General features: G+C 40.2%; 2 protein-coding genes across 2 annotated transcripts; both read right to left on the bottom strand.

Moving 5' to 3' along the window:
- Positions 1–139: 139 nt before the first annotated feature.
- Positions 140–7,318, bottom strand: LOC131795996 (short transient receptor potential channel 5). The gene is made up of 8 exons (XM_059113639.2): positions 6,268–7,318; positions 4,625–4,922; positions 3,869–4,373; positions 3,246–3,441; positions 2,840–2,998; positions 2,285–2,350; positions 1,726–1,935; positions 140–1,172 (listed from the first exon to the last, which is right to left on the bottom strand). The coding sequence occupies exons 1-8, from the start codon at positions 7,225–7,227 to the stop codon at positions 1,092–1,094; spliced, it is 2,475 nt and encodes an 824-aa protein (XP_058969622.2). The 5' UTR covers positions 7,228–7,318; the 3' UTR covers positions 140–1,091.
- Positions 7,319–7,956: 638 nt separating this feature from the next.
- LOC131795976 (short transient receptor potential channel 6-like) lies at positions 7,957–17,842 on the bottom strand. The gene is made up of 8 exons (XM_059113616.2): positions 16,172–17,842; positions 15,331–15,628; positions 12,213–12,717; positions 11,297–11,492; positions 10,934–11,086; positions 10,707–10,772; positions 9,988–10,197; positions 7,957–9,239 (listed from the first exon to the last, which is right to left on the bottom strand). Exons 1-8 carry the CDS (start codon positions 17,129–17,131, stop codon positions 9,228–9,230), a joined length of 2,400 nt encoding a protein of 799 aa, XP_058969599.2. The 5' UTR covers positions 17,132–17,842; the 3' UTR covers positions 7,957–9,227.
- Positions 17,843–18,561: the final 719 nt, after the last annotated feature.

Genomic DNA, 18,561 nt, shown 5'->3' on the forward strand with positions numbered 1-18,561 from the left:
TGCAGAAAAATTCTCTTTCCCGTTGCTAGGTGGTGATGAACAGTTGTATGGAATGTACCGTGCGAAAAAATAAGCGGCAAATTGGAGAGCGATCGTTTCTTTTAAACAATGCATTTCACACTTTTTTCAAATAAGCACCATTTAATACAACTAAAAAGTCAAGATATTTTTGCCATCTGAGCACAATCTTTCACTTTTTTCTAGTAGAGCTGTTGAAAAATATATGCCACTTAAAATAAATTCTTTGACCCTCAACGAGCTCCCTAACCTTACCCTCTTTCTTTACATTAAAATCCATATCAAACGTGTTAAAATGTCTATTTCTGAAACTACAGAGGCTTTTGTTCTGGTTTTATCACGCTTACTATTAAAGAATAAAAAATCCTGGTAAACTTTGATCATGTTCCAAAATTGGCTGTAAAATATTATACCTGCGAACTAACAACCAACTTAAAATTTAAAAAGACCGGTCGTCAATCGAACGAGTTTCTCGAAATCCTCGAAAAAAGCAAATTCATCACGAGTGACTTAGCAGCTGCGTGAGAGATCTTTGGGTAAAAAAATATGGGACCTTAAAAAAAAAAAAGTCGCTCTCTTATTTTACCGAAAATTACTTGTAAACACCTATTTTTCGATCTGAGTCTTCGGAACAATGCATTTTGCGATTGACGGAAAAACGGATAATTCCTGGAAACAGATCTCTTTTTAATTTCTTCTATGAAAAGCTGAGAGTTTTCTTAGCCGGGGACTCAGTAAACGTGGAAATAAGAAAGTTAAAAATGACGAAAATGAAGAAACTTATTTTTTCTACGAATTACCAATCAAATTGATTTGCCGAGTGATGTCTCCGATCTTCTTCATTATATGTGAACAAACAAAAATTTTCCCAAGTTAAACGAAAATTTTTGAAGTATGTCACCATTCTTATTGAGTGAGCGACCCTGTAACGTCATCGTTCTCACTAGAGTGAGCGTGTGACATGTTCGCATATAGAGACACCACAAGAACTCAATTTTCAAGCTACGCCTATTCAACGATTTAGAGGACTATAAAAAGGAATGTTAAAAGTTCTTTAACTGTCAATATCTAGCTCACAGAATAGCGTCCGTGTCTTTCTCGTCTTTGCAATAAGTTCCATTGCCTCTGTGATGAATCTCTACCTTGGTTTTTTCCTAAAGGACATACCAAAGGGAAATAACGTTAAAAACCCTCTAGTCCACAAAGAAAATTTTAAGTCACGTAACTATCCCAAACTAGAGAGGAAGTCGCATATACATGAGCAGTCAATATAGCAGATAATATTTCAATAAGCTGCTCATAATTCAATGAATTGTTAGTTATAAGTGAAGTTACAAAATAATTATAAAATCATAGACGATCAAAATATTTTCGACGTGTGTACTGTGTTAATGGGATCTGCATAAAGCTGTTGTGAAGTTCCACAAAGAAAAGTAAATTCGTTGCTGTCAGGCTCATTGCTGTCAGGCTCATTGCTGTCATACTCAGAGAACGCACTACTTGGTGATTATTTCACGTTCCTATTTTCTTTTTTCAGTGGAAGACAAGATAATTTACAGTTTTAAAAGAAACGGACAGAGCTAACGCTTTTCCCCTAATAAAAGCTTTTGTTTACAGGCGAGCTTGTACCTGTTGTCGTCCTAGTTTGTGTGTGATCCCTAATACTGCACCCAAGAGAGAAATTTTTGTCTCCTGATATGCACTTACCTCAGACTGTGGTTTTGCTGCATCAGCGAGACCTTTCCTTTCTTCACTCCTTCTCAACATGCCTTGCAACTGTGCAATCATATCCTTTAGTTCGCCACAGTCCCCCAATCTCTCCGCTGTAAGCTGAGGGGCATGGGACTGGAAGGGTTTGTTCGGATTCTCAATAGTGAGTAGATACCGCTGGATCAAACGCCTCATTACCACGCGACGCTAAATTAACAAAAGGCAGAGGCAAATACCGAAATGAGCTAAAAGGAAAGTAACCAAGTTGTAACTGATTTTAGTGTTGCATCCCACTGAATGAAGTCATTATCATTTAAGCAAGAATACCTCATTAGATAAAAATTTTACCCCAAGCCTTGATTACTTATCCTTGTTCTCAAGCCTCTACTACATTCGTACTTCCTTTCACGTTGGTATATATTATTTTTATGATCAAAGTGCCAGGGGAATGTTTTCTTATTTAAATCCACAGTGTACTCCCTTAAATTTAACGGTTGAATTAGCTCTTCGAACATAAACGTGTTAGGGTGTAGCAAGTTGCATATATAATACATACCCTCTGTATGTCCACCTTATCTTTCAGTAGTGGCGCTGGTCTTTCGCGCCTAGCACAGCATCCGCGCTAAAAAAAAGGGACAAACAAAAGTAAGCAGCAGACATTGAACGGAGTATGTGTGCATTAATTTTTATGACTATGTGGGTTTACAGGACTATATTCAACACTTAACGACCGCTACCGAGGGAAACAAAATAGACCGTTTTCCGAGGGACCAACATTAAGTAATTTGTTATATAGCACAGCGTAGAAATTCAAGGGCAATGTGAAAACAAATCGTAAATTTATGAAGATCTGTGAGCACATTAGAGCGGAAAATACTGCACTGCTGAAATGTCACACCAACGCCAGTCACGTTCTTTTACGTGCAATGTCGGTCAACCTTTGCGGGTAACAATGCACTGTTACCCTCTGAAGTCACACATTCTGCGTTGTAGCCTGCTTAGAGACTTTTGACTGGGAACAGTTTCATTGTTAGATGTCATGTCAAGTCAACCCAGAGTAACCAATGAGAGAGGGTTATATAACATTGAATCTTTAGGCCTCTCCACCTACCATGAAGGAGGACGGATCAGCGCAAAACCTTCTACAGAGACGGATTACCAAATACGGATGAGGAATGAGGTTAAATGGCGGCGGCAATACATTGCCTTCGTCCAGATATGGCATCCACATCCGAGTTCTCGAGAACTTCCACTGGATATCAGCATCGTCCTTAAAAAACAGCAACAAATTGTCAACATAAGGTCAGCGCCTCTGCGACATGCGAAATTTCAGTTACAAGATAACATATTTCGTGCTTTTCACATCAAAACGCAGTGAATCGCAACTTGATCGTACCGATAAATAGCGCTATTTTGATAGATGCTTTTTTGGAGAAACACCTTCGGTGCAATAAAATTACATTACATCACGAGATAAAAATCGCACAAGTAAACCGGCTTTCATTGGTTTAACTTACCGCGACCCTCTGATAGGAGTTCGTCATCATTGCAATCAACATGTTTATGGCAACTACAATGGAAAAAATACTGTATAATCCCAGGAGAACTTCCCCTGCGTATTGAGTGATGATGAAGTTCTTGTGTGTTCTCAGGTCCGACAGTTCCGACATGCCAAACAAGTCCCAAAACAAGAACCTCAAACTTCCTCCGATCCTTTAAAAAAAATAAACCGTTAAACAGCAGTTTCACTAGACGCATTTCCTTTCCTTTCTTTGTTTCCTTGTTTTCTTTGTCGCACAGTTCGCCAAGTTTCTACGCAATCGCTGCACAATAGTTGGAAAAAATAAAGGAATTAAATTGCACTGTTTCTTTTTTTTATAACCTGTTGTCTGTTATTTACTTTTTATTAATCATTATTTATCATTAAACTACAACTTATCTGCTTATTCATAAATTTTCAGTATCTGTAATGAGTCAGTAGTCAACTAAATCTATCAAGTTTGACTATTAAATTGGACGAAGTGGATTCAGTGATCACGTGATCTACCAGTCATATCATGATCGAAAACCGAGCCTAAATTTCTCTCGTTGGGGCAAAATTGTTCTTTTGATACATACCAAAGACTCAATTAGTACTTACCTGGCAAATTCGTGTTCAGTTTCATTCCCCTGAAAAGCTTTCCTTGTTTGTACGTACCGGGAGTAAACCTTTCGCTCGGCCCAACCGAATGCAAGAAACAACAACAAAAACAGGAACAGAAACTTGATAATGTCTCGCATCATTTTCACCAAGGACAGCTGCAGAGGCCCGAGAATGGAGTTAACTTGAAAAAAGTTTGAAGCATTTATGAAGCTCAACACCAGACTGATGGAAAATGTGGCATTAGAAAGGAGAATAAGGCGATATGCGTACACTTGGGCTTTGTCACCAAATACTTCGCCAATGGGTATTGTCCAGCCTCCAAATCCTTGCGCTGTCATGATGAACCCGGCAATCCAAAGGATTCCCGAAATTACGAACAACCCTATCATAAACAGTGTGACGAGGTTCCAGTATTGTGAAATATAACGCTCTTTACCTTGGCGAAATGCCTCCTGTGCCTCTTGGAACAACAGACCGGCGATCCACAGCGACATGAACAAGTCTGGTCAAGAAGAAATACAACTTACTGGTCTACGCAGAAGTTATTTTTTCGCCATAACGACAAAAGACTCAAATAAACTCTTCCACAACGGCTTCTTGTATACATCATTCGCTTACTTCAATTGTAAGGAGTGTGATAAATAATTGGCGTGTACTATTACTACCGATTAAATACTCATGAATTAATTTCAATGACAATTGACTAGAGAGATTGATTGTCAAACGATTAAAAAGACCTTGACAAGTACTTACCAATGACTGAAAACTGAAGCACATCAATCCACTTGTCCTGGATCGACGAAAATATGAGCAGGATAAGAAAGCAGCAGAACGACCCCGCGTGACATACAAACTTGAAGAATGGTTTCTTCAGCATTTTGCTGACTTCAGAGTTAGGCGCCAGGAAATAAACTAAAACCAACACTGGCAACAGTAACGTTAATAATATACTGCATATCACTTTCTTTAGGAAGCCAAAATCTTCCCATCCTCCCAATCTGTCGTACAGCACCGAGTTGAGCATAAGCTGGCTGTAAGGGTGAGCGACAAACTAAAGGAAAAAAGATGACACGAGTTCCTAAAATGATCCACGTCCACTTTAAGAGGGCTTTTTGCCCAGCGCAAACTTAATCTCGTACGTGATAGGTTTAAACCCGTCACGAAATCTCAAGTCTGATACAACGATGGTGTTTCTTTTCTTTTTTTTAATTCGATGCAGGATTTGAGAATATTCTGCTAGTGCTAAAGAACCCAAAATAACCTCGCTTGTTGTTGACAAAGCCAAAGAATACTTGTATCCGAAAATACTGATCAGTGATCTCTTTTTCTTTTATTTTTTTTTCACTCTAAGCTGTTCCTAAACGCTTTGTCTCGAGATCTACAAATATCTGCAACAGTTGTTTAGTCTTGTCGCGCAACATGCTCACTATATCCTAAGACATTTACATCTCTTGTCCGCAGATCACTCAAATACTCAAGCATCGCCCTCTCCCAAAATATTTTTGCCTCTATGAAAAACTGAGAACACTCTGTGTTTAGCTTAAACCCATTTTACGACATGAACATAATTGAGAATCTGGAGCCAAGCTGAACCGATACATTCGACGAATTTTAACTTACAAATCACCCGTAACGAACTCTAAATGTACTTGAGTCACGCAACCCCCAACATCACGCAAAAGCCCATTACTTTGACAGACAAACATTTTGTCGCTTGCCATTGACTATCGCTTCCGCTTTTGGCTACCAAGTGTTATAAGCAACTATCAAAGACAGCTGTTCTTTTTTTTCCCCCTGAGGTAAACCCCAAGAGGGTGGGCATGCATGTTTCTTTTCCCTTCCTCCCCTAAATTCACTGACCACAGACGTTACCATGGAGAGACCATGTTTACAGAAAGATGCATAATCATTACTTACACTTAACATATATTGACTTTTGCATCGAACGCACTGATTTGTTTTAAAATTCTAGTTATAAAATAGAGTTACGTCCCCGTTGTGCCGCAAAAAAAAACTCCCTCATAACAAACTGACAAGTACTATCCACATGGCAAATTTGTAGGAGCTCAATTTTAATTTGAAACTTTGGCATTTTATTGACAAATCTCAGGGCCCTCGTTAAGCCATCTACCTCAGCAAATTTCGTCCAAGACATGTTTTCCTTGACAATTCTTCGGAGCTTTCGTATCAAATTTTCTATTCCCGATTCCTGCCTGTTTATTTTTACCTCAGAGTGTTATTTTTACTTTCAACAAACTATATCGTCGAGGATTGCTCTTTTTTTTATCTTGAAAAAATTATAATAATAACAAAAAAATCGTGATCTACGTCCTTTCCAATCTCAACAGTAACCAAGTCTTGTTTAGTTAAGCAAGTTAAAACGTTAATAGTCGTACCTTTTCATTACCATTAGCAATGGCAAAATTCAGCACGCTGAGCTTTTGGGCTTCCGCTCCTCCCCTGACTTCGACATGTTGTACTTGATCAATACCTGGTACCCTCATGACACAACTTATTTCTTCCATCGTGCGGCATTTGGCGAGAAGTGCCACTGCAAATTCTTCGCAGTTGTTAGACAACTGTTTGTAGTCCGCTTTGAATTCGTACTCGGTATCCACGAGACTCTCCAACTTCCGATTCAAAAGGAAAGCTCGAACGATCGGATCTTTGGACGAAGTTATGTCTTGTTCTTCGACCAGCTGCTCGCTTGATTTGTCGAGTAAATACGACATGCACATGTATACAGGGCTAGTTAGCGCTCGATAACTCTGCAAACGGTAAAGAGAAGTCCCCAATCGCTTTCCCAAGCGCATGCATTCATCGCATTCACAGGATCTATCATGGAATGCTGGTTCTTCAATAGTGAAACCCTTCGACAAGAAAAGCTTTACAATCTCCTGGTTGTCATTGTGGGCAGCCAACATCAAAGGGGAAACGAATCTACTATACCGAACCTGGCTCGTCAGCTGTTCTGATGACACATTGCTTGGACTGGCTGGTCGACTCTCTGAGTCCTTCACGAAAGCGAGCAGCGCCCTCACCCACTCGACCGAATCTTTGGCCACAGCTTGTAACAAGGCATTCCCCACTTCAGCTCCATTCTCAAGAAGAAACTTTGCGATATCGTGACGGTCGTTATTAACCGCTAGCTGCAGAGCTGTTTCTCCGGATAAATTCGCGCAATTCACATCGACATGTTTTTCCAGCACGTACAAACGAACACCATGTGCGTCGCCATCACGAACTGCATCAAGAAATCTGCTCTGCTCCTCGCTGAGTGTTATGTCTTCAAAGGGTGAATCAGTTAGGTCTTCTAGGGTTACTGTTGTGAGATACGGTTCAGAAACTGCCCTCATACTCAGTTGACTTAAGATAACTACTTCAACTTGCGCGAGTGTCGAGCAATCATAAGAATTTGCGGTACTTATCAACCTTTGGTTGCGTGACCGATTTAACGAACAGCGTGACTAATATCGAACCTGGTCAGCGGCTTTGATATTGAGGGTAAGTATGTCATGTATGGGGAATTATAATAGCGGAGCTCGCGCAGCCCCATGATTATATAAAATAGTAGTAACCTATCAGGCCGAAAAAATTTAGATGTACGACCGTACGACCGTATATGGTGCTACTTTTAACATGCGTGGTCAAATGTACCGCAAGCACGCCAACGCCACGGCTTTGTCCAATAGTCCAGTGGCCAGTGCACTGGGCTCCGAGTCGGACGACCCGGCTTCTAGTCCTGGCCGGGGCAAGGCGTTGAAACGTACGGAAAAAAAATGCGAGCTCCGCTTTTAGGCTTAGCTAAATCTATGTATTAGACATTACTGTATGTATGAAGAGTATGGAACATAACATGTATTAAGTAGATGGTTCCTCATACATGACTTCCCTACGACTAGGTGCGTCATGCACTTTTCACTCGTGCGTCACAAACCAGTCAAAAATGGCGACGTCCGTGGTTCTTTGCGATACTGTTGATTTTAAAATAAGTTTACGCTCTTAGCAAAGCCAATAGTATTAAAATTACATTTGAGTGGAACTTTCAAGTGGTGAAAACAAGTTATTAATTCATCACAATTTAATAACAAGATGCGAAATCAGTACAAGTGATAGGAAAAATAAAGTGATCCATAATAATCTATGAATCGTCAGCAAAAGTTTCAAGAACATTAGACTATAGGTCAAACCCTCGTTCTTGCTTTAAAGATCTCAAAATATTTTCATCGTACTGCGTACGATAATTCTTAGGTATGTCACACTTTATTTAAACGAGCACTATTTAAGACATCTTCAACTGTAAGTCAAAATATCATTGCCATTTTAGCACATTTTTTCACTATTTTCTATAGCAACTGTTACAACTGTACGCTAAATGAAATTAACCCTATGACCTTAAAATTAAAACAACCTTCTTACCTTAGTTTCACTTTTTATTGCTACTATAATCCTAACAATAACGACATTTTATTTTCTAAGGATGTCTAGTTTGACCAGTTTCTACTTCAGAAAACGCCACATCTTTTGTTCTGGGTTCGGCACGCCTACTAGTGCTGAAACAAATTCTGGAAAACATTGCTTATTATCCAAAAAACGCCTGTAGAGAGGTATTCCATACGAATTAGTTAGCGGTGAAAAGTAGTGCCTCGAAATCCTTGCAAAATTAGCAAATTCATCGGGAGGGAATTAACAACTGCGTAAGAGATCTTCGGGCAAGTAAATGATGGATTTTGAAAACCTAATCGTTTTCTCCGTTTACCATGTTAATTGAAAAACTACGTTTGACAGTTACAGGCACTTTAACACTTGTTATTCCATCTGCGTCTTTAGATTACGCGGTTTGATATTGAAGGAAACCTGAAGCTTTCGTATCTCCCTCTTAAAAGAAGTCATTTAAAAAACCAACCAGATTTCTTAGTAGGCGACTCAGTAAACACCGGAATAAGAAAGTTAAAACTAATATAAAGATGTTACAAAATTTATGACTACGACTTCCCAGTCGATCAGATCGTTTTTAACGCTTCATATTATTTGGAAAAAAAATAAAATTTTCGGAATTGAAAGAAATTTTTTTAGTATATCACCTTCAGTGTAGAAATTAAACAACGACTCTCCGAAAATGATGTGCGAACTTCGCTGTGACGTCATCGTTCACACTGGAGTGAGCGAGTGACATGTTCGCCTGTAGAGACACTAATATAACTAAAATTCCAGGCTGCGCCCATCCAACGAATCAGAAAACTATGAAAAAGGAATGTAGAAGTTCTTAGACTGTCGGTATCGAATTCACAGTATAGCGTATATGTCCTTCTATGGTTTATGAGGACTTCCACTGCCTCTTTGATGAAATTCCACCTTAGTTTTTTCCCTAAAGGAAATTACAACAAAGAAAAGACCCGTTAAAAACCCCCTTATAAACATACAAACCCATTACATATTTAATATCTCAAAATAACAAGGAGGTTGCCTTTAAAAGAAGTATCTGTAAAGTAATCAACAGAAAACGATTGTGTGTTTGACACACGCCACTTAGGCATCTTTATTCCGTGTACTCGTCTGCATTATCCAGATCGCCTCAGTTTCCAGTTCTATCCACACTATCCTCGTCGTCCCGATTCATATAGGTCGTTAGAAATAGTTTGGACTATCTTCCATATAATCTCTTCGATCACTCGCGGATAACTTGGAACACTCGGGGCGAACTCGGGAAACTTACGGAAACCAAGTCTAGGGCAACAACTGTGATTATTTCACGTTGCTTTTTTGCAGAGGGCAGCTTTTAACCCTTTAACTCTCAAGAGTGACCGAGACAGAATTTCAATATCAATACAATGTCAAGAAGACAAGTGATAAGAATAAAGATTTATATCAGTCGGGCAATTGTTGGTTGATTCAAAACCAAATTCTCCTAACAAACATCATGAGAACTGTATGGCGGACAGTAAGGAGAATTACTTTTGAGATCTGGGAGTGAAAGGGTGAAAGGAACGGGCACAACTAAGTTTCTGCTCATTAATGATTTTGTTTTATCACACTTGTTCCCGTTGCCGTCCTGGTTAGTGTCAAGTCCCTCCACTTGCACTCGAGGAAATTTTTGTCTCCCGATTAGCACTCACCTCAGACTGTAGTTTAGTTGCGTCAGCAGGACCTTTCCTTTCTTCACTCCTTCTCAACATGCCTTGCAACTGTGCAATCAGGTCCTTTAGATCGCTACCGTCCCCCAGTCTCTCCGATGTAAGCTGAGGGGCATGGGGCTGACAGGGTTTCTTCGAATTCTCAAAAGTGAGTAGATACCGCTGGATCAAACGCCTCAGTATCACGCGACGCTTGATTAACAAAACCAGAAAATACGTTATTCGGTTTATATTCGTTCAAAGCCTTTATAGCTGCGTTATAAATAATACGCGATTCATTTGAACATATTATCGAGGTGTGGAGAGTCTTTGATCCAAACCGTCCACCATGGAAATGGGTAACCGGTCGTTTTCACCTACGAGTGGTTTCGCTAACGACCATGTCACTTAAGTCTTGGTTCGTTTCGCCAACGAAAGTAATGAACCCCTCCCACAAGATATTCGAGAATCCAGTCGTTTCCAAACTCCAAGATTACCTCATTAAACGAAAATTCACTACAAGCCTTGTTAACCGTCGTACTCAAGCCTCTATTACCTTCATACATTTTTCTTCGTGGTATATTTTTTTTATCACAGGGTTTAGGGGAATACCTTCTCATCAAAATTCATTGTTGGCACATCGATATCGAGGCTAGTGGCTAAATTATTCCTTGGAACGAAAATAAGTATAGGGTGTACCAAGTTGCATAATGTACACATACCCTCTGTATGTCTACTCTATCTTTCAATCGTGTCACTGATCTTTCTCTCCTGGTGCAGCATCCACGCTAAACAAAAAAGGGAAAAAGTAAGTAGCAAACAAAGTAAGAGTCTTCATCATTCTGCTAACTGTATGCAATAATGATCCTGTGGAACGTGCTGTGCACGACTACATTATCACGAATAACTGGAAAATGACAATATAAAATCTTCAAGCCTCTCCACGTACCAGAAACGGATCAGCGCAAAACCTCCTACAGAGACGGATTACCAAGTAAGGAGGAGGAATGAGGTTGAATGGCGACGGCATAACGTCACCTTCATCCAGAAATGACATCCACATTCGAGTTCTCGAGAACTTCCACTGAATATCTTCATCATCCTTAAAAAACAGTTGTAAAATGTTATTAAGAGGTCTCCGGAAAGTTATTAGCAAAAACGCTGTTGAAAGTTATCATATTCCGTGAGAAGCGCATCAAAGCGCGGTGAGTCTTGGCTTAATCGCAGCGATGAATCGCGATATTTTGATCCAAAATTTTTGAAGTTATACCTTCAGTACTACAAAAATTATACTTCTACTGGTTTATCTTACCACGACCCTCTGAAACGAGTTCGACATCATGGCAATCAGCATGTTTAGGGCGACCAAAATGGAGATGATAGTGTATAATGCCAGAAGTACTTCCCCTGTGTATTGACTGATAATGAACCTCTTGTCTGTGCTCAGGTCCGAGAGACTTGACTTTCCAAACAAATCCCAGAATAGGAACCTCAAACTCCCTCCGAATCTGTAAAAATTAAACCAGTGAACAACAGTGTAAAATGACACTTTTTCCCTTCCTTTTTTTTTACCGCACTATAATTCAAATTTCAACACGATCGCTACAATGGCAAGAAATATATAGAAACTAAAACTGAGCTATTTCTCGTTGCCTTTTAAAAACTGTTGCATATCATGAACAAATCATCAGTTTATTGACAATTTTATAGTATCCCTAAAGAACTAATACTTAATGCGACTCATAGGAGTTTTCCAACCGAAAGAAGTACGGAAAGACATACGCGCGTCGCCGTGCTAACGAGTAGGAACGCGCAAGAAACAAATATATAGGCTCCAGGTATTTTTAACTGGCGTAGTATAACAGCGAGAAGTCGTGATAGTAAAACCAGGCTTTAAGTTGCGTCTCCACATACAAATTTCCTCGGGGACCAATCATTAGTTATCGTCTGGGAGGGGACGGAGGATTTGATTTTTTTAAGGTGGGGATGGGCAGGGGGGGGGGGGTCACATGGTTTTCAGGGGAAACAGGTGGGAATCAGTCGTCGCTATCAGGGAATTGTCAACTTTCTTTCATTGGTAATGTTGAGTGCGGTAATTCTTAAAATCAGTGACCTTGGGTGAGGTAAATGTAGCATGACGTATTGTTATCCTCTACCAATCAGGGCACGAGTATCTCCATTGTCACCTGGGTAAACATACTTAATACATATGAATATCTAGTGCTTACTTGGAAAATTTGTGTTCGGTTGTATTCCGCATAAACTTTTCCCTTGTTTCTACATACTGGGAGTAAACCTTCCGCTCAGCCCAACCGAATGCAAGGAACAATAGCAAAAACAGGAACAGAAACTTGACGATGTCTCGCATCATTTTGACCAAGCACAGCTGCAGAGGCCCGAGAACGGAGCTTACTTGAAAAAAATTAGAAGCATGAACGAAGCTCAACACCAGACCGATGGAAAATGCAGCATTGGACAAAAGAAGAAGATTATATGCGTGCACTTGGGCTTTGTCGCCAAATACCTCGCCAATGGGTATTACCGAGCCTCCAAATTCTTGCTCTGTCATGAAAAACCCAGCAAGCCAAAGGAATCCTGATAACACGAAGAGCCCTAACATGAACAATGTGACGAGGTTCCAGTATTGTGAGAGATAACGCTCTTTTCCCTGGCGAAATGCTTCCTTTCCCTCTTGGAACAACAAACCGGCGATCCACAGCGATATGAGCGAATCTGATCGAGAAGAACAACAACATACTGGTCAATGAGGAAGTTAGCTTTCCTTTTTCGCCCCAAGTGATATGCCACTCAATAAAACTCATCTCCAACAGCCCTTCGATACAACGTTCAGTAACGTTACTTTAATTATAATGGATGAAATGAATAGACCATTACGAGACGCAAATCGTTTATAATTCAGAATCATATCACGGTGTGGATGACCTCTCAAAAAATAGAGCAAGCAAACCGTCTAAAGCGCGGACGAACGTGAGTCACTAAGCCGCTATTCATTTTAGTTTTATATCCGATTAAGTTTTCTGAATCAAACACTCAGAGGCGAAGCAAAACCAAAGCCATCCGAAGTAACGTTTGACAATTGACTGGGAATTGCCCTACCCCCCCCCCCCCGGAATTGCCTATATATTTAATTTCCGTCCATTTACCCGCGCGGCAGATTACCCGCGTCGGTCAATCTTTGCAATAACGAGAAAAAAATTTCAACAGATTACCCACACCCAAATACAAAAGGAAATCGTCGACTCGCACAAATTTACTTCATTGTTTTTGTGGACATGATATCCTTTAGCGTGCAATTAATAAATTTCACACTTTGTCTTCGCTGATTCTTTGAGAATGATATTACTGTTCTCAAAAAAGCGATATCTCGAGATCTACTGAGTCGGAGAAATCGTTTGAAACGGGAAAGTACTCTTTAACTCAAGGCAAGGCTAGGTAAGAAAATTTCACTGAGTGGTCGAATATTCTGTCGCGCCATTACACTTAATTTGTGCGGCGCCACGAAATGAACATGTCGGCATCATTTTCCGTGTGAATTGCTCTGAAGCCAGCTTTTTCACGACTAAATTCTTTTATTTTCAAGTTCACTACCTGTGTAAGGCCTAGTTCAAACGTCGATCTTTACATGTACCGAACCTAATTGCAATTTGGGTCGACTCGAATAATTAAGAGCGGCAGTTGATTCAAACGTCTATACAAATCTGCCGATCCTAATTGATTCAAACGTCGATCTTTACATGTACTTAATAGAAACGTTAGGTTCGGTACATGTAAAGATCGACGTTTGAACTAGGCCTAAGTGAGAATTGTTTTTTGAACTTAAAAAAGAAACAAGCTGTGAAATTGACTAGGCAAGAAAGTAAGAGTACAAACAAGATAAAAGCTTTTTTATCGAGTTTTGCAGGTAGGTTTCAAGGCTGTGCTCTAGGAAAATTTTCAAGGCGCCCTTTGGGCGCCTAACCATGACAAGTAGGTCGCCCAGCCTTCCAGGTTGGTCGCCCGAATTGATTAATTAATAAATAATTAATTGATTATTAATTAATAATCCATTTTATAGTTGAATCAGTTAATAATTAACAATAAAAAATCCTTATTCAGAGATTTTGATTCATGCATGGACTTCAAAGTTTATCTAGGTCTCTTTAGAGAAAGTTACAGTGAATCGGGAAGCCTTCGTCATTGCAACTTACTATTTGCAAGAAAGTTAAAATTTCAGAAAGTAGACGAAACCATTAATAGGATGTTTAATTAAAACTTGATTGCAAGTTTGTGCGACATCCGGCCGAGGAAACCACTGTTGAATGACAATCTTTACTAATCCGTGACGTTTTGAAAGAGTATCGTTGTATACTTCTTACAGTCCCAGGGAATCCGCAGAATTGCTCTCGCTCAATATTCACTTCACCGGGCACGGGTGGCGAAGCGAGTTACTATATTTAGCAGTCACGTACTCTATTTTGGCGAACTTGTGATATCATGAAATCCTGTTATAAATTAACCACATACATGTTAAAACCGCTAAGAAAATTTCTTTGAAGACCACTAAAAAAGGTTTCGAAACAAAAGTGTTCTTACATTAAAGTTTCATTTTCGTCAAATTTTGATCGAATGATCACAATTAAGAGCAAGTCGCCAAATATGGTGCTGATAAACATCTTGCATACCACGGACGAAGCTAATTAAATAAACACAAATTTGCATAAAGGACGGTTTCGTTTTATTAATCACGCGCTCCACTATTGAAACTGCTTTTCGGGCTATCGGGAGCCGGGGAGCACGATGGAGTTTCTTTTTGTTTCGTTCCGTTCCGTTCCGTTTCTATACGTTTGCTGGTTTCGTTTCGGGTTTTCACACAAGCCGAAATCTATGCGCCCGGACGGGCGACCGCTTTTCTTTTTCAGTCGCCCGAGACCAAATGTTAGTCGCCTGAGGCGACCGGGCGCCGCTAGAGCACAGCCTTGGGTTTCCGATTTGTATCGGCTTTCATCGAGAGCATTAAAGTCTCTCATAATAACGAGCAATCTGCGCGAAATAAATGAGTTATTACACAGGTTTTTTGAAGAGTATCTTTAGTGGATCTTATCATCTAATTTTTTTTCCTGCTTAAAGTTTAAAACTATACCGGAAGTTTTAAAATCATCGTATTACCCGCACCTTCCTATAGTACCCGCGCCAAGAACTGTTTGTGGAAAAATTAACAGTTTACCCGCATGTAATCGGCCGGGAATTACGGTAGCTATACCACTGAGATACGCATCAATTGGTTGGGTAACAATTTATAAGAGCAAATGAATAACAAACGTTTAAAAAATCTTGATAACTACCTACCAATGAATGAAAACTTAAGCACATCAAACAACTTGTCCTGGATCGACGAAAATATGAGCAGGATAAGAAAGCAGCAGAACGACCCCGCGTGACTTACAAACTTGAAGAATGGTTTCCTCAGCATTTTGCTGACTTGAGAGTTAGGCGCCAGGAAATAAAATACAGCGAACACCGGCAGCAGTAATGTTAAAAACATACTACATATCACTTTCTTTAGGAAGCCAAAATCTTCCCATCCTCCTAATCTGTCGTACAGCACCGAGTTGAGCATAAGCTGGCTGTAAGGGTGAGCAACAAACTAGAGGAAAAAAGATGTTATGTGTAGATTTAAACCCATCGGCATGTAGTTGACTATGTCTTGATGAAAACAACTTTGAAACACGAAGTTTTGTACAACGATGGCGTTTCCTTAACTTTAATTTAACATTTGAGAGTATTTTGCGGGTGTTTCAGAATAATTAACAAACTTAGTTGTAGATGGTACCATACCAAAACTGTATCTCATAAGAAATTGATCATAAACACTTTTTTCTCAAGCGCTGTAAAAACGGTGGACATTGACGCTGTTATGGAATGACCATGTTGCCAGAGATATGCGTGACCATTAATTACACTAAACATAAATTGACTCTTGTAATTAACTTCTACTATTTTGTTCCAAATTCTGTTCATTAAAGAAGCCTTGTCCCTGTTTGTACCCGATGCAAAGTTTAACTGAAATTTTGAAACAGTCATTTGACGGAATGCGATTCCAAACTCAATTTCACTGATTTTTCCCTCCTGATCACCACAACAACTACTTCTTACGCAGTAACGCATGATAGTATGTTATAGGGGGTACCTTTTCATTACCATTAGCAATGGCAAAATTCAGCACGCTGAGCTTTTGGGCTTCTGGTCCTCCCCTGACTTCGACATGCTGTACTTGATCAATACCTGGTACCTCCATTACACAGCTTATTTCTTCCATCGTGCGGCATTTGGCGAGAAGTGCCACTGCAAATTCTTCGCAGTTGTTAGACAACTGTTTGTAGTCCGCTTTGAATTCGTACTCTGTATCCACGAGATTCTCCAACTTCCGATTCAAAAGGAAAGCTCGAACGATCGGATCTTTGGACGAAGTTAAGTCTTGTTCTTCAACCAGCTGCTCGCTGTATTTGTCGAGTAAATACGACATGCACATGTATACAGGACTAGTTAGCGCTCGATAACTCTGCAAACGGTAAAGAGAAGTCCCCAATCGCTTTCCCAAGCGCATGCATTCATCGCATTCACAGGATCTATCATGGAATGCTGGTTCTTCAATGGTGAAACCCTTCGACAAGAAAAGCTTCACAATCTCCTGGTTGTCATTGTGGGCAGCCAACATCAAAGGGGAAACGAATCTACTATACTGAACCTGGCTCGTCTGCTGTTCGGAAGACACATTGCTCGAACTGGTTGGTCGACTCTCCGAGTCCTCCACGAAATCGAGCAACGCTCTCACCCACTCGACCGAATCTTTCGCAACAGCTTGTAGCAAGGCATTCCCCACTTCAGCTCCATTCTCAAGAAGAAACTTGGCGATATTGTGGTGGTCGTTGTTTACTGCTAGCTGCAAAGCTGTTTCTCCAGACAAATTCGTGCAGTTCACATCGACATGTTTCTCCAGCACGTACAAACGAACACCATGTGCGTCGCCACCACGTGCTGCATCAAGAAATTTGCTCTGCTCCTCGCCGAGTGTTATGTCTCCAACACGTGAATCAGTAAAATCTTCGAGGGTTATTGCAGCAAAGTGGGGTTTAGAACTTGCCATCATACTCGACGACTAAGGATATTTGGCAGAGTGTCGATAAATCATGCATGATTTGTTCACGTGAATTATTCACGCGTTTACATTGGTTCAACCAATGTTCCCTATGATTTATTGTAGAACAGACGAATTGACGACGTCACCGTTGAAATTTTTTTTAGCTTTTTATCTGCAGCGTTAAAATTTGATGAATTTTGCAACCGGAAATTTGATAATCTATTTAGCACCGGTTATGTAGAACGCCCGAGGTATACGTTTATTATTCTGCGGAGTTGGATGATTACCGTCATCCTAGATTTCTCCGTGACTCAAGCTAAGTCACAAAGTCACTTATTCCTTTTCTGTTGACTTTGCCGCGGTCCTTACGTTAGTTCCCGCATTTCATCAACCACTTTAGTATTTCCAATTTGTCATGGCATCAACTTGTTCCAAAGTCTTAATCTGCATAACTCTCCATGTTAAGTAAAGAATGAAAAGCCATGAAAAGCACCCGACAACGATTTTGCTAAAAACCGCAAGGCCTTCAATTCTTTCCCTCTGAACCGCAAATCCGGCCAGAATGAAGGCTCCGTGTAGACTCTTGTTTATCATATAAAAAAAATACACTCTATGTTGCTATGCGTCTGGGCAGTGATAGATCACGGTAGACTTGGTAAGAACATCAGTCACACACTCGGCTGCATCTCTTGTAAGTGACGCTTGGCTGCACCTCGTGTGTCACTTTGTTATTCTTACCACATTTTGACGTCATCTGCTATCTATTTTCTGAACGGACGCACGACAACATGGAATCTTGTTAAGGTTACTTCCCACCTTCGCGAGTGTGCTTCGGGGAAACATTCGTACGCGCGCTAGTTTCCCTAAAATCCTAGCAAACTATATATCAGAAGAAAGCTTAATAAATGCAGTTTACAATGAAAATATGATTGAGGTGACTTTTCCTTTAAGGATGAGTCAGGAGCCGGTAAGGCGCGAAACGACCGAAGGTTCCTGTATTGAATTTATCGGGTATTGGATGCTGCAGCACGAGCAAAATGGCTGCACACTGTCCTTTACAAGGCATCAGTCAGGCTTTTTCGATATTCCGATTGGTTGAGTAGATATGGGCATCTAAAAGTTAGAATAGCTGAAAATATGCGAGCCGTCTTATGTAAATCGATGCTGTGGGACAAATATTTCAAATATCAAAATTTCCCGACAAATTTTCGTTTGTCATTATTCTTAAGATGTTTCGGCGAAATTTGACGAGAATCGGTCAAATCTATATACCCTATAAATTCGCTCAAAGTGGCTGTATTCCTCCCAAAATGCCAATGTCCCAATGGGACAAGAGAACTTCCTGGCGTCTATGACGATGGATCAAGATTTCTCGCGAGAAGTAACCCATTACAGCCACGTATTTTTTTTTTATCTCGATCACTCAGTGGAGCGTTGAG

Source organism: Pocillopora verrucosa, chromosome 4 (assembly GCF_036669915.1).
Source record: "Pocillopora verrucosa isolate sample1 chromosome 4, ASM3666991v2, whole genome shotgun sequence".
Classification (NCBI taxonomy): Eukaryota; Metazoa; Cnidaria; class Anthozoa; order Scleractinia; family Pocilloporidae; genus Pocillopora; species Pocillopora verrucosa.